This window comes from Talaromyces rugulosus, chromosome III (genome assembly GCF_013368755.1).
Source record: "Talaromyces rugulosus chromosome III, complete sequence".
Classification (NCBI taxonomy): Eukaryota; Fungi; Ascomycota; class Eurotiomycetes; order Eurotiales; family Trichocomaceae; genus Talaromyces; species Talaromyces rugulosus.
Window position 1 is genome coordinate 1,968,245 of NC_049563.1, and position 14,015 is coordinate 1,982,259.

General features: G+C 46.7%; 6 protein-coding genes across 6 annotated transcripts; 2 read left to right on the forward strand and 4 right to left on the reverse strand.

Annotated features, from left to right (window-relative positions):
• Positions 1-998: 998 nt before the first annotated feature.
• Positions 999-2,891, forward strand: TRUGW13939_05543 (uncharacterized protein; the record flags this gene model as incomplete). Its single annotated transcript, XM_035488706.1, has 2 exons — positions 999-2,679; positions 2,743-2,891. The coding sequence occupies 2 exons, from the start codon at positions 999-1,001 to the stop codon at positions 2,889-2,891; spliced, it is 1,830 nt and encodes a 609-aa protein (XP_035344599.1).
• Positions 2,892-3,190: 299 nt separating this feature from the next.
• Positions 3,191-4,671, reverse strand: TRUGW13939_05544 (uncharacterized protein; the record flags this gene model as incomplete). The annotated part of the gene is made up of 5 exons (XM_035488707.1): positions 3,191-3,666; positions 3,756-4,209; positions 4,291-4,367; positions 4,430-4,466; positions 4,531-4,671. 5 exons carry the CDS (start codon positions 4,669-4,671, stop codon positions 3,191-3,193), a joined length of 1,185 nt encoding a protein of 394 aa, XP_035344600.1.
• A 925-nt stretch (positions 4,672-5,596) lies between these two features.
• TRUGW13939_05545 (uncharacterized protein) lies at positions 5,597-7,372 on the reverse strand (the record flags this gene model as incomplete). Its single annotated transcript, XM_035488708.1, has 4 exons — positions 5,597-6,184; positions 6,242-6,791; positions 6,846-6,981; positions 7,036-7,372. 4 exons carry the CDS (start codon positions 7,370-7,372, stop codon positions 5,597-5,599), a joined length of 1,611 nt encoding a protein of 536 aa, XP_035344601.1.
• A 338-nt stretch (positions 7,373-7,710) lies between these two features.
• On the forward strand, positions 7,711-8,730 carry TRUGW13939_05546 (uncharacterized protein; the record flags this gene model as incomplete). The annotated part of the gene is made up of 1 exon (XM_035488709.1): positions 7,711-8,730. The coding sequence occupies one exon, from the start codon at positions 7,711-7,713 to the stop codon at positions 8,728-8,730; it is 1,020 nt and encodes a 339-aa protein (XP_035344602.1).
• Positions 8,731-8,898: 168 nt separating this feature from the next.
• TRUGW13939_05547 (uncharacterized protein) lies at positions 8,899-11,010 on the reverse strand (the record flags this gene model as incomplete). Its single annotated transcript, XM_035488710.1, has 5 exons — positions 8,899-9,728; positions 9,782-9,924; positions 9,987-10,304; positions 10,366-10,652; positions 10,705-11,010. 5 exons carry the CDS (start codon positions 11,008-11,010, stop codon positions 8,899-8,901), a joined length of 1,884 nt encoding a protein of 627 aa, XP_035344603.1.
• A 1,330-nt stretch (positions 11,011-12,340) lies between these two features.
• TRUGW13939_05548 (uncharacterized protein) lies at positions 12,341-13,320 on the reverse strand (the record flags this gene model as incomplete). The annotated part of the gene is made up of 2 exons (XM_035488711.1): positions 12,341-12,476; positions 12,524-13,320. 2 exons carry the CDS (start codon positions 13,318-13,320, stop codon positions 12,341-12,343), a joined length of 933 nt encoding a protein of 310 aa, XP_035344604.1.
• Positions 13,321-14,015: the final 695 nt, after the last annotated feature.

A 14,015-nucleotide genomic window follows, 5' to 3' on the forward strand; every position in this document is an offset into this window, starting at 1 on the left:
CAATAGCAACGATAGACCGCTAAAACGAGAACAACAGAAGGAAAGAAAATCCGCAATCGACTGGCTGTATGCGCAGCAGATACTCTGTTCGAGTAGGATGAAAAACGACAGTCGTCTTATCCGAGTAGAAGTAATCAATACTATCTCGTGGCGGAAGGCCCACCCGTTGTCGGCGCTTTCCCGCTGCGATAAGCTGACGCCCACGCCGACTCTTTATTTTGTTTCCCCAGCTCGTTCACCTGCTGATGAAACATACGCTGCAGCTCTACCTTGTTGCATCATGAGCTACATGAAACAGAGACTTTCTGTTTCTCGGTTACTACGGCATTCAATGCACAACCTCGGGCGCGGTGTCTTCTGACTGGACTCCGACTCCCCAATCTTGTGACTCTCCTTGTTCAGAGCTTATGCACGAAGCGCATTCATTCCAGGCTTCCAGCAAAATATGACCCCAGCTGCTCGAGACAACCCCCAATGACGATCTCGAGCCGCCCGGAAAAGCTGCAGGCTTCTCGCATTAGCCGCAGTCGATCACGATCTATCAGAAGTACCACCTGGAAGTGACAACATGCGATTTCAAGCGATTCTCCAAGAAAGAAAGAAAGAAAAGACACCCCTTACTTATCTTCTATTTACCTCAAATCTCGAGAATTGGAACGAAGACGAGGTAGCATGAGCATGGCAGCAGCTAACAAAATTCTTTGATGGCGCGATAAACCGGATCCACTGGCGGCGGGTCTGCTGCCCCTCTTGCGCGACATTTTTTTTGACGTCTTCCTCTACAAGGCAAAGTCGAGTCTGCCGCAGTAAGCAGGCCTTACTAGCTTGAGCCCAGAGCGTTGACTCATGCGCCTGTCCACTCACCGTTATTTGTGCTAGTGCCAGGAGAAAGACGCGTTTGTTCGGTATAAAGTCCGCTGCCGGCGTCCCGCCCCCGCAACTGCAGCGTGCTTTGATCTTGACGAGCTGCCATGATAGCTGTGTCTGTTTAAGAAACTATGGGCATCTCTACCGTCGATGAAAATACACCTCTTATTGCCAGCCATTCGTCTGGCAGGGAGGACAACGAACGCGGTTTTGACTACGACGCAGAATCTGCATACGGAACCACCTCGGATGTCGACCAGACACCTCAGCTAGACCTTGTCAAGGTCTCGTCAGTTTGCACTGGGCCTGAGATTGACCCAGGCCTGGACAATGTCTCGACAGCTGCGACTGTACATGCCGAGCGTCAACTTGACCAAGTCCCGGAGCCGTACGCAGACCACTTCAACCATGTCACTCCAAAACAATTCTGGCTTATATTTGGCGGGATACAAATGGGCTACTTGATTGGATTTTTCGACTCGACTTTCATGGCTTCCAGCCACCCGGTCATCACGTCTGAATTTAAAGCGTCAAATTCGGCATCCTGGCTGTCGACTGCATTCCTCCTCACGTCAACCGCGCTTTTGCCTTTGTTCGGTCGAATTTCCGATACAATCGGCCGGAAACCTGTGTATATATTTTCCATTGTCGTGTTCTTCTTCACAACTGCCTGGTGTGCTCTGGCTCAGAGTATCGGCAGTTTCATTGCCGCTCGGGCCTTTTGTGGACTCGGCGCTGGTGGCGTCTTTTCCATGGGTATGATTCTTTGTAGCGATCTTGTGCGCTTGAAATATCGCGGGATCTACCAATCCTATATCAACCTCTCGCTTGGTGTTGGCGGTGCAATGGGGTTTGCTGGAGGCGGCTTGCTCTGTGATTATCTTGGTTGGCGCGGGGCCTTTGGCATACAGCTGCCCTTTATCTTCGTTTATCTTCTCATTGCTATATGGACAACGCCCGATGACCTGGGTCGCATTGGCCCGAAGAACGAGAATCTGAGTCCCTTACAGTTTCTAAAGCGTATCGACTTGACAGGCTCTTTTTTGCTTACTGTCGGTGTAACTGCTTTAATCATTGGTATCAATCTTGGAGGAAATGTTTTCTCATGGACGCACCCACTTGTTATTTTCTCTTTGGTCCTTGCTGTGGTGATCGCAGTTATCTTCCCGATTTATGAGTCCAGCGTGGAACGCCCAGTGATGCCGGTCAAACTCTTGACCAAGAGGCCACATGCAGAGATCATGTTTGGTAACTTTTTCGGTTCGTTGTCTATAAACACCGTGTTGTTCAATATCCCACTCTTCTTCCAGGCCGTCAAACTTGAATCTGCGACTGACTCTGGCCTCCACCTGCTCGCTGCGAGTTTGACAATCACTTGCTCCAGTGTGGCGACTGGGTTTTTGATGACTTGGCTCGGCAAGATGAAGCCATTCACCATTATTGGTAGCATGTTACTTGTTACCGGAGGAATCACCACTACGCTTCTTACTGTTTTCGACCCTCCGTATGCTCTCACATTGATGTTCTTGTCTCTCTCAAGTTGCGGTCAAGGTTTCTCATTCCCGGCGTTTACGGTTAGCATTCTTGCGGTGAATAAACAAGAAGAGCAAGCCGCGTGCGTCACTACATTGAGTCTGTGGAGGAATCTTGGGTCCGTCCTGGGCGTTGCAGTAAGCAGCTTGATCCTGCAAAACTCGCTTCGCATCCGCCTCGAGAATACTGTTACTGGGCCAGACAAGGATAAAATCATTCTGCTGGCTCGCAAATCCATCGAGGCGATATCTACTCTGGATCCTGTACACCAGAAGCAGGGTATGCATTAAAGAGAGAGAGAGAGGTTCTATACTGTTTCGAATTTGCTAACTATATAAATAGTCATTCAAGCCTACAACAGCTCGCTTCGTTTTACTTTTCTCTCAGCTGCGTTTTGGGCATCAATCATGTTGGTTCTTACCTTGATTATTAGACTTCCCACATTACGACACGCAGAAAAGAGACAGTCTGAAGAAGAAGCCGACCAATAAAGTGCGTGTGTATACTTGCATTATAATGAGCGATGAAAAAAAGTATTGTCGGATTCTGGAGAAAAACTCCAAACATTTTCATTTTAACAAAAGTTGCTAAATATCGGACGATGTCTAGAATAGACATCAAAACATTAATCTAAATTGAAACAAGCGAAAGGAAATAGGGATTGGGATTCAGGGTAGGCGTAAATGATCAACTAGTGTTCCGTACACTTATATACTATGAATATGTATACAAAATAACTTCTACAATTTACCGGGACCTATTAATCAATTATTTAAGACTTCAATTATTTTTAGTCATCTAAACTAGACCTATTCCGATTATGCATTTTGATCTCAGTGGTAACGTTAATCTTGGATGTATGATTCGAGTCCATCTCGATCCCATCACTATCACCACCACCACCAGCAGCAGTATCATGATCCTCGTCATCATAGTCAGAGTCATCAATAATATCATCGCCATATCCCTGCGACCTCAAGCCGCCCGGTTTCCTCTCGGCAGATCTGGGCCCTGCCGCGCTCCAAATTTGGTGACTAGTCCCAGCTCCGTTCGAGCGATTACCGTAGATCAAAGTGTCCGAGTTTTGTTCGTCTGTGGTTTGTCTTCGGCCGCTTCTTATGCGCCAACGGCTGCGCGTCGATATATCGAGGAATGGGAGGCAGCAGTATATCTTGTCGACGATGGGCTGCATGACGACGAGCGAGCAAGCGATGAGCGCGACGTTGATTTCTACTTGTGCGATGGTTAATAAGGGTGATTCGTTAACTATATCATGAACTTGTCAGCTTGAGAAGAAGAAGAAGAAGAAGAGAGAGAGAGAGAGAGAGGTGATAAAAAGAAGGCCTTACATGTACCATCGGTACCTGGTTCCGGATAATACATAAGCACCACCCTGAAGACAGCACAGCCCGTATGCACACAGCCCAACATGACCAGCACCGTCAACTCGGTAATCTGGCGTCTCTTGTGCTTGATCCGAAATAACACGGGCAGCGGGGTGGCCACCAGCAGTGCAGAGGTGATGATGTTGATATATGCCGACGCATACCGAACATTGTCCAGGTTGACACAGGATCCGGGACGTTTCTTATCCCATGATTTCGAGATGGGGTGGCATTGAAATATGCTGACTAGAAAAATAGAAAAATAAAACGTGGCAATGACGAAGCCGTTGGCGAGATTAATGTTGCGTGTCCAAAAGACTAAAGGAGAGATTGGTGGGTTGAATAGACGGTTGTAAACGACGATGAGGGAGAGTTTGGAGGTGAGGCTGGTCAATTTGAAGAAGACCTGATTCAAATAGAGAAGCTGTTGAGAGTTTCTTAGCTTTGCTTTATATATATATATATATATAACACCAGAGGAGACCATGATATTAATTGTACTTACGATAGCTGGGGTATGCGATTTCAGGATGTGCTCGGACAAGTCTGCTTTGTGGTGTCCGGCGCCCCATTGAGCTGCGACTGTATAAAGGCTTGTCAGTTTTCGCGTTGGTATTTTTCTTTTCTTTTCAGTGTCGACGTACCATCGATGTTGATCGCGTTTTGAACCGACGCAGAGATCTAGCGCGACTCTAACGTTAGTACTTTGTAGTATAGGCTTTCCTCTTTCCGCGATCCTTCATACCAATGCGATTGCTATCAGAATATCGGACAGGTCAATGAGCCGTTTCATGCCGCGATATACAAGCCGAGTTCCAATGACGATCAGTGAAGCCAGGGCCAACGCTGCCGTCACACCGACCTGGGTTGCAGCCCTACTCCCCATAATGGCTGTCGCAATGTTGCCCTAGATCTATAGAGATCCCGTGCGACAGCTCCATAGATTCCGGCGAGGACGATTGAGCAGGACGACGGCCGGGGCAGGGCGGTATAATCAGTAGTAGAAATAGCAACAGAACATGGCGAAACTGTTTCAAGAGACTGAAAAGTCTGTGTCCGGCTGGCCCAGATTTCAGTTCAAGTCACCAACGCAATTGATTTAATTCCAACACACTTGCAGCCAATGCCAAGACGAGCGCGATACCGTTCTGAGCGGCAGTGCCGAAGTTTATCGACGTGGGCGCCAGTCTCCAAATCACATACGAATGGCCTAACAAAGTCAAAAAACCGTTTTAGTTGAAACTTGATTGTTGAGGCCCTCTGGGTCTGGGTCACGGGTGCCGCGGTAGCCCTAACGATCAACGATCAACGAACCTTGGTGCTTCCCAACACGCGCGGGTGGCCTGACCGGCAGTGGTTGGAAACAAGGCAGACAAAGTGTGGCCTAACGCGAGGAATAATCGATCATCTACCTCGAAGCTGTACGAGCCTGCGAGGTCCCGGAATTGCGGTTGGGGCCCGGACCCAAGGCGGGCTCGTTCGGAGTCGTAGTATCTAACCTAACACTACTTAGTAGTGCGAGATCTGCGCTGCTAAAGTCGCTTCGATTGGCCTCAGCCTTCCACCCCCAGTAATCAATTTAGTGGGTGTTGTTGGTAAGGAGCCAGTGAGCTGGTAGGTTAAAATCTGTTTATTACGGGGCATTAATATTGGGGTGTCATCGTCCCCAGAGATCATTTCAAGGCTCAAGGCCGAGCTGTCGTCCGCAAACGGAATGGACAAACTCAACATGGATGCATGTATCCTTCAATTTACCCAAATATTGTACTAGTATATCTATGTCTAAATCTATAAACACCCGTTTCTATGTCTCATGCGTATTCGCCCCCCACTGGCAAGCAGGCCCAGCTTGCTGGTAGCGACGAGTTGCCGCCCTGATACGTGTTTCTCAACGGATACCGGCAATGGTCTCGCTGAAAGGATATTCCCTGGGTGGGATCATCGTTCACGAATTTCGTGCCCTTGATCGTGTCTGGCGCCGTGCCATTCTCCACCCATGCGACCAGCGCTGCGAGCACATTTTTGTCGGGCGTGAATCCAATTCCTGCTGCGGCATCAGCCCCTCCCTGCCCAACAACCCACGCTCCGGGACCCGAATTGCAATGGAACATGCCCGAGATGCGGAAAAAACGGAAGAATTCGTCGAGATCCGATGTCGATGCATGCATCCCTCGCATAAGGCGATCGTAGAAGCGAGGTGTGTTGAAAGATGTAATCTGGTTATCTTGCTGGCCATGAAACGAGAGGATTTTGCCACCTTTGGACTTGAAAGTAGCGAGAGAGTGTGGCCAGGTTCGGATGTCGCCTGGATTCAAGGCTTCAGCAGCTGCAACATCCTTGAGATTGAAAGCCGAGGCGTTCCAGTTGGGGTTACTGTAGACAACGTATTTGAACCAGTCCTAGCAGATATTAGCATGCAGAACTCACGAGAGATCGTCTAAAATGGGTGAACGTACGTCTGAATAAGAAAATGGCGCTCCGGCGTATAGCTTTTGCACAGCATAGACTTCACTTCCCGGCTGCATCGCCGGGTAGATGAGCTTACCATCTTCATCATAGAAAGGACTGAACACATTCTTCACGATTTCAACTTGCTTCGGCGTGAGACAGTCGGTGCTATTCTTCGTCGAAGGACACACAATTGCCTCTGGGCGAAAGTCACAAATAGTCGGGTCCTCGATGATACCGTCGAGGACACCGTCGAGGCCATCGCATTGCTTGAGAACCTCATTATGGATCAAATTCTTCCACTGATCCGCTGTGATAAAGTCGCTAGAGCCTATAGGCCCTGTAATGGGGAAGAATCTTGCTCTCCAGGAGATGAGATTGTTGAAATCGAGTGCTGGAGATCCCGCCACAATCCCATCAAAATCATTTGGAAATACCTCGGCGGTCTTGATACCTTGTCTGCCACCCAGTGAGCACCCCAAGTAGTATGATTTGCTTGGTGATTTCTTGTAGAGTTTCTTTGTCAGTGTCTTGCCAGATGTCACCATTGTATGCAGTCTGAAGGCAGTTTAGCGTCGTTTACAGAATAGCATGAGATTGCAATTAACATACGATCTCCAAGCAAAGTCAATGGTCACATCAAGGTTATTCAACATGGTAATGGCCGTTGTGCCATTGTGTCCGTTGTTAGATCCGACCGTGGCAAAGCCTTCGGATGAGCCATAGGCCAGATCCTCGTACTTGATACCTGTATGCATGAGTTAGGAGAGTTTCTGAGAGCGAAAAAAAGAAGACACCTTACACCCGTCAATCCCTCCGTTCCCTGTGCCCAAGAAGCGACCGGTCCAGTCTCGTGGCAACCAGGCTTCAAAGGTGATGCTGGACCGGTTCGACGTCGGAATACTCAACGCCATTCGACACACATCAGACGACACGACCTGACTGGCACGCGAGCAGGTGGCATCATTGTCCGGAAAAGTGAGATTTGTCCCTGCAGGCACGTATTCCAGCACTGTGCGAGTTGAATTCTGGATGTACGATTCCGGTCTCAGCGCGAGACAATTCGCCCGAAAGCTGTCCGAGGACGCTGTAGCCAGTGGCAGGAACGCCAAGGCCAACGGCCAGAGGATGAAAGCCATCTTCCGGGGTTAATTTAGTTTTTCAAAGGCCAGCCTTGTTGTATTGGCTGCTTTCCAATTGCACATCGGCAAGGTGGTTGGAAGAACATTGAGGGGTGGTATTAATAGATGAGGCTTATAGGGTACGTGCCCACAGAGCTATGCCTAATCGGCACAGATCATCGCCAACTGGCTGGGCTGACAACAACAAAACAATAAACAACAACCAGACCAGGCAGACATTTCCGCTCATTCTTAAGTAAGACGGGTCTCATAATTCTATTCCTCAGCTACTCCAAAACTCAGATCAGCGGCGTACTATCAAGAATACTAATAATCAGGACAAAACTGCATCCATGATGAGTTCTACCACCAACCACGAACAACATTCAATCGAGAAGATCGCTGCTCACATCAAGAATGGCTCCATCAAGAAAATAGTTGTCATAGCAGGCGCTGGGACTTCCACTTCAGGCGGTTATCCCGATTTCCGAACTCCCAACACGGGCATATACGCCAAAATCGCCAAGATGAAGTTGTTACCCTACCCAGAGGCAATATTCAGTGCACACTATTTCAAGCATACGCCAGAGCCCTTTTTTGCCTTTTTGCGGGGTGTGATGCAGCTCAACTTTAGACCGACGATCACGCATGCTTTTATTGCGCTTTTGCAGCGGATGGGTGTGTTGGAGATGGTTTTTACCCAGAATATTGACGGGTTGGAGCGCGCAGCTGGAATTCCAGATGAAAAGGTTATGGCTGTGCATGGGCAATTCGGTACCCAGCGCTGCATACTTTGCAAGACTGCGTGGTCAACCGAAAGATTTGAAGGAGTAGTGAAAAGCGGACGAGTTCCCCGGTGCGACAATGCAGACTGCAATGGGCCCATCAAACCAGATACAGTGATGTTTGGGGAACCGCTCTCGCCAAAATATGACGAAAGCGCCGATATACTCAAGATCGCGGATCTGGTTCTTGTGATAGGAACAAGCCTCAAAGTCCATCCTGTGGCTAGCCTGCCGTCTCTAGCGGCACCAAGTGTGCCAAGGGTCTTGATCAATCGAGAGGCTGCTGGTGACCTAGGAAGTCGACCGGACGATGTCCTGTTACTTAGTGACTGTGACAAAACAGTGAGAGTTATGGCAGATTCACTGGGTTGGAGAAAAGAGTTGGAAGATATATGGAAGGAAGTAGGACCACAACCGGGGGACGAAAACCCGGTGCTGGAAGATGCTATTGAGAAGGAAATAGAAAAGTTCCTCAGTGAGCAAACTGAGGAGCGACAGCTCGTTTACCAAGGTCATAAAACATTCTTGGAGAAACATTTGGAAAACAAGATGTCACGAATGCCCTCCGGTGCTGAACCATGCACCAATTGACGAGTATGGATTTTATAGCACTTGGTGTCTATTTATAGACAAATATATGAAGTAAAATTACACCCTAAAATTACTTCCTTGGAAGGTGAATTGCAATTTAAATAGAGATAAAGCTCAGAAGCCCTAAAAGTGATGAGTACAGTACATCCATTCTTCTATCCACCTCTATCAAAAAATATCTACAAGTCTTTTAGCTGCCTGTTCTAGCTCCAGCCTCGACTGGCACATGGCAAAGACAAATCTATCTGGTCGCAAAATCACGTAGCGCATTCCCTTGCTAGCCTGCCACATTAAGAGCTCGTTATAACCTCGTGGAAAAGGTCGGTCTTTGCAAAGCTCCGACTGTGCAAATTCCTCAGCAGTTGCACTGCGAAACAATCGATCACCAAGCCCATCAGGGACTGTCTCGTCGAAGGCGGAATCCGGTAATGAACATTTTGGAACAAAAAAAGTGGTTCCGTCCAAGGCTAGATCTTGACTGATACCTTCAACTGCTTGCATATCTTTCACTGCATCGCTCATTTCGTTCAGCCTATTCAAAAGCACCACAACCCGAAACAACTTGTTTCCTTGGTTCTGATCAAATATAACATCGTCAGTGAAATATATCTCATTAGGCGTGCCCAAACTCGCGCAATATGTCTGTGGGAAGTATACACCGCCTTTTTTGTCCGGTATAAATGGCATTCCCATGGTGTACTTGTACGACACTGGAGCTTCACTGCGCGGCCCTCGCTGTAACCAATGTTTCCAGCTGGGAATTAGCTGCAAGGTCCAAAAGGACCAGTCACGTATTGAGATAAGAAGCGGGTTACTGCTGGTAACCATGTCTCCGTTGCGCACCGTTGAGGCCAGAGATTGCTCCAGCTGTTGTTTGCGCTCCAAGTACCAGCCCTTGAAAAGCTGTTCATAGTTAACATCAGAGCGGCAGGCTATGGCAAGACGCCAGGCAAGAGAAATGGCATCGCGGAACCCAGAAGCGATTCCTTGACCTCCAACTATAAAACGGTAAGCTGCAAGAATGATGTGCTGGTAGTAGAGTGTTTCTTACAAGGAGGGAAGACATGTGCAGCATCTCCGCACAGTATCACTCTCCCCAAAGCCCATTTGTTGCAACTACGTGCATAGAAGCGAAATGGTCGTGATCGGAGAACTTCAATACAGTCTTCGGGGAACTTGACGTCGGTCTTCAGGCTATATGACCGTCAGAATAGCTCTCTCTCTCTCTCAAAAATTCAAATGATACCTAAACTTACCCGTATCGACTTCCTGGATGTGTAAAATAAGGAAACACCACTTCGCGAATCTTGTGCAATTGTGTCATCTCCATATCGTCTTCGCCGGAACCAACAACGAATTCAAAGCGCCACAGATGGTCTTCCGGGGGACCGAACCTGCCACAAACGGCCGGCCGACGTGGATTGCACAACAAACGAAATCCCAAGGGGAAAAATAAGTCGTACACCTGCCGAGGCGAGTAGCCGAGAGCCCAAAGCGGAAATGAGGGATGCGTTTCTGGAGTAGGGGGGTGTATTTTCCAGTTCAACGCAACCCATGTCTCGTCATATTTCGCTCTGTGAGGTGCATAAGCATGTTGGAAGCTTTGGTAACAGAATTTTTATCCTAGTAGCTTACTGTTCAGCCCACTCCAAACGTATTCCTTTCGGTTCGAGATAGTTTTTTCTAGTGAAGCCGGTTTTTCCATCGGCAGCAGCCAAGAAGCGAGACTTGACTTGTCGCTCTTCGCCTGCGCTGTTTGTATACGTTACATATACCCAGTCTTTGTCTTCTTGTATAGATGTCAAGGTGCAGCGAGTTCTGATTTGGGATAACTTTGAAGACTCCACGACTGTTCGCAGATATTTTTCCAGCGCAGGCTGCTTGTGTCCTATCATCCCAGCATGACCGGTATTTCCCTCAGACTATCAACTATTAGTCCTCATTTACCGAATAGAGCTAAGCTGTCAAACTAACCGATTCCATATCGATGCTCAAAAACGGCTCTCGCTCAAGGTCCTGATGATGGCCACCAATGAATTTTACCTTATCTATACAGGGGCCAATCTCTGTGAAAATATGTTTGTACAGACCCAGTCCTTGCAAAAACCGAATTCCATCGTCATCTAGAACAATTCCTCGAGGATCGGTTGCAATAGAGGTTTCTTTTTCGAGAATAATGCTGGATATGCCCATGCGGCAGAGATAACCTGCAAGCAAGGCTCCCGTTGGCCCGCAGCCGCATATTAAGACTTGGGTGGTTTCCCAGTCTTTTTCGGTCATGTTCATGTAGAGCAATAAATTAAAATGTCCTCCTGCTAATAAAAAGCTCACCTGCTTACCTGTGTCCGATTTATATCTACGTCTTACGTTCCGGATGTGGGATCTAAACGGATGCGGGATCTATGCGGGACTATGCACGTTAGCTTACTACTACCAATTGAGAGTAGTATTTGGATTGAAAATTTCATGACAATAGAGTAGTTAATATAGTAGTTTACACAATCAAAGTGAAAACTAGTACCTTAGCTTTCACTCAACAGCGTGTCAGTACATTTAGTGTAAGTGACGCTCATAGTATATACGACTCGAATGATATGGAAGATTCTCAGGACTAGTAGTATTCATACATGTTTGCCCATAAAAGGAATTGGAATTATAGGTATTAGCTGAAAGTGGAGATCGATGTATAAGTGCTAACATCTTTCTATCATTATGAAAACTCGATGCTCATTATGTAGCGTTCTATTCATTCTATTTTTAATAATCCCCGTCGTCAATCGGAACCAGTCATTACATTACATATAAACACCGCGTTGTTGAGGTTTTGGCTCCCGATGATTCAACGTCGAACTTATTTTCAGAACTTATTTTCAGGGTATTTCAGTAAAATCCTTTTAAAAATCTCTTTCTCTTTTTTACAAAAGCTATATGTATTTGATTTTCTTAAGATAGTATATTTCTAGATTCAAATATTATTTTACTATTTTACTATTTTATTATTTTAATACTTTGGATATGCTCGAGAATCCGGAGAAGTTCGCCTTCGTTAACAAATATTCCGCCTAAAGTACATTCTTCAAGGCCCTTGTAAGACGAGTCACAGCGCTTGCCTTGCCTTGAATATAGTGAAGCGGGTTTACCGTGTTCCCAAAAATGAAATTAGTGCAAGCTGACAATTTGTAGTTCTGACATTTCCTATGAAAGATCCGCGATAGCCTCAAAACTACGGGTTGAATGTAGAGCTTGAACGTGGAATATTTCCTCCCGCATGGATTCCTCACCCATCATCAGTCACACTCGACTATGTTCGCCTTACAGCAGGTACATATGCATCAGTTTTCAACTACCTAATCAGTGCAGATAAGGCTGTCTCTTACTATGATCTGGACGACATTTTTAAAGACACGAAGGTGTACTTTGATAAACCAGGAATACCAATGTCCCGGTATCTATGCGAGATTAGGAGGCCTAGCTCGCTCATACGACAGAACGATGAGACCAAAGACACATCCCCTATTTATTCAAGGCCCAAAGGGTTCTCAGGCTTGCACCTTCGCCGCAACGGCAGAAATGGGCAATGTTGTCGACGCGAGCGCCTTGCCCGTGGCCATTAGGAGTCATACTCAAGCAACATTGTATGCGGTGGCAGAGCAGGCTGCAGATCTGATTTTGAGATATTCGGCATATATTGTGAGGACACTCTTACTGTGGCTTCCAGATGTCCGCCTAGGTGAGACTGGTCTGCCCTATCTTAGAACATGAGCACGTAACTGCTGCAGCCAAAGAAACATACTTACTAGCTTCCAACAACCCAACAAGGACTTTGATTATGTCCACCATTGCCGCAGTGTCGTATGATGCATTATGATAGCCTTCACCATTGACCGCCTCCATCTTCTTACCAAGAAATGTATGCACATTCTCGAGCGTGCCAGATGTCAAGTCAGTTAACAGTTTTCGACACAGCTTAAGTACATCGATGTTTTGGAAGTTCGATGCATCATCCATGTCGAAGATTTTATCCTGAATCAATTCATCCTTTCCAGTAAGAATCCGCTGAAAGCATTGCATGTCAGCACTAGAAGACCACGATAACAGTTGGACTTCGTTATTGTATCCGCACACATTCTGGATATGGTTGCTGATCGGTAATGGTGTCTCTCCATTGGTTTGTGTTCCTCCATAACACCGCATAAATAAAGTAACCGTCAGTCCGGTCCTCCCTGAGATATAAGGGGAAACAGTATCCATGTAATCTTTCAAGGGTAGATGGTAATTGGCATTCCCATAATATAACAATTTGCCATCTATTTGTCTGATGGCTACTTGCAATGGAATCGGCGAATATGGGTGGAATGGGTTGACAAACTCAAAGTCTATAACCCAGGTCTTTTCCGGTTCTGCATACATAGCGGCTAGCCTCTCCAGCGTTTCTCGTGGAAAATTGAGGCCACTGGCAACTCGTAAATCTTGCAAAGGATCTGGGGTTGTGGTTTCGTGTGGAGTCAAGTCGGAAGTATCCACAACACACTTGATGAGTTCCCGAGTGTGATAAGAACAGTAGTATGTCTGTAGATAGTCTCGAGGCATATGGCATGAGAAAAACATGCATCTTCTTTGACCATCAACGTATTTGAGTCCTCTTGCCGAGTTCGACTTGAAGGGGCGATGTAATGCTTGAAAGTACTTTTTCTCTGACGTTGACGAATTTGAGAATTTGGACACCACTTTCTCAGAAACGAGGTAATCTTCAACAATCAACAATCATGGCTGATAAAGAGCTTGGAAGCATGCCATTGTTGTCACTCTGTGCCAGTGTAAAATCTCTCAACTTGACAAGCTGGAACGGCTCCGTGGGTGAAACAGTAATAATTCGCAACCACCCAAAGGAATTTTAAGCTTCTTAGTATTATGAGAGAGATGAGAGATGAGAGATAATTATGTAAATCTCCTTAGTCTATTAGTCAACAAACCTTTGTAGTATATATATAGATGTCTACTTTCTTTATATTTATAATTATTTTTCTTAGATCTTAGCATCGTATGACTGTATGCCAAAACTGTACACCCTTGCAATCTGTCCAAGACTAATTCTGAGTGTGGCTCGCCGGCTGCGATGCTTTGTACTTTACTTCTATTAATCTGGAAAATGATGGTCATTTTCGAGGGGGCCACAAGTACAAAATCGTTAAAGGATTCACCGCTAGTAGAATAGGTCCCACATCCTGTACTAGAAAAATAGGCCCCGCGGCCTCCCCCGAAACGTGATACTTTCGTTTTCTCTG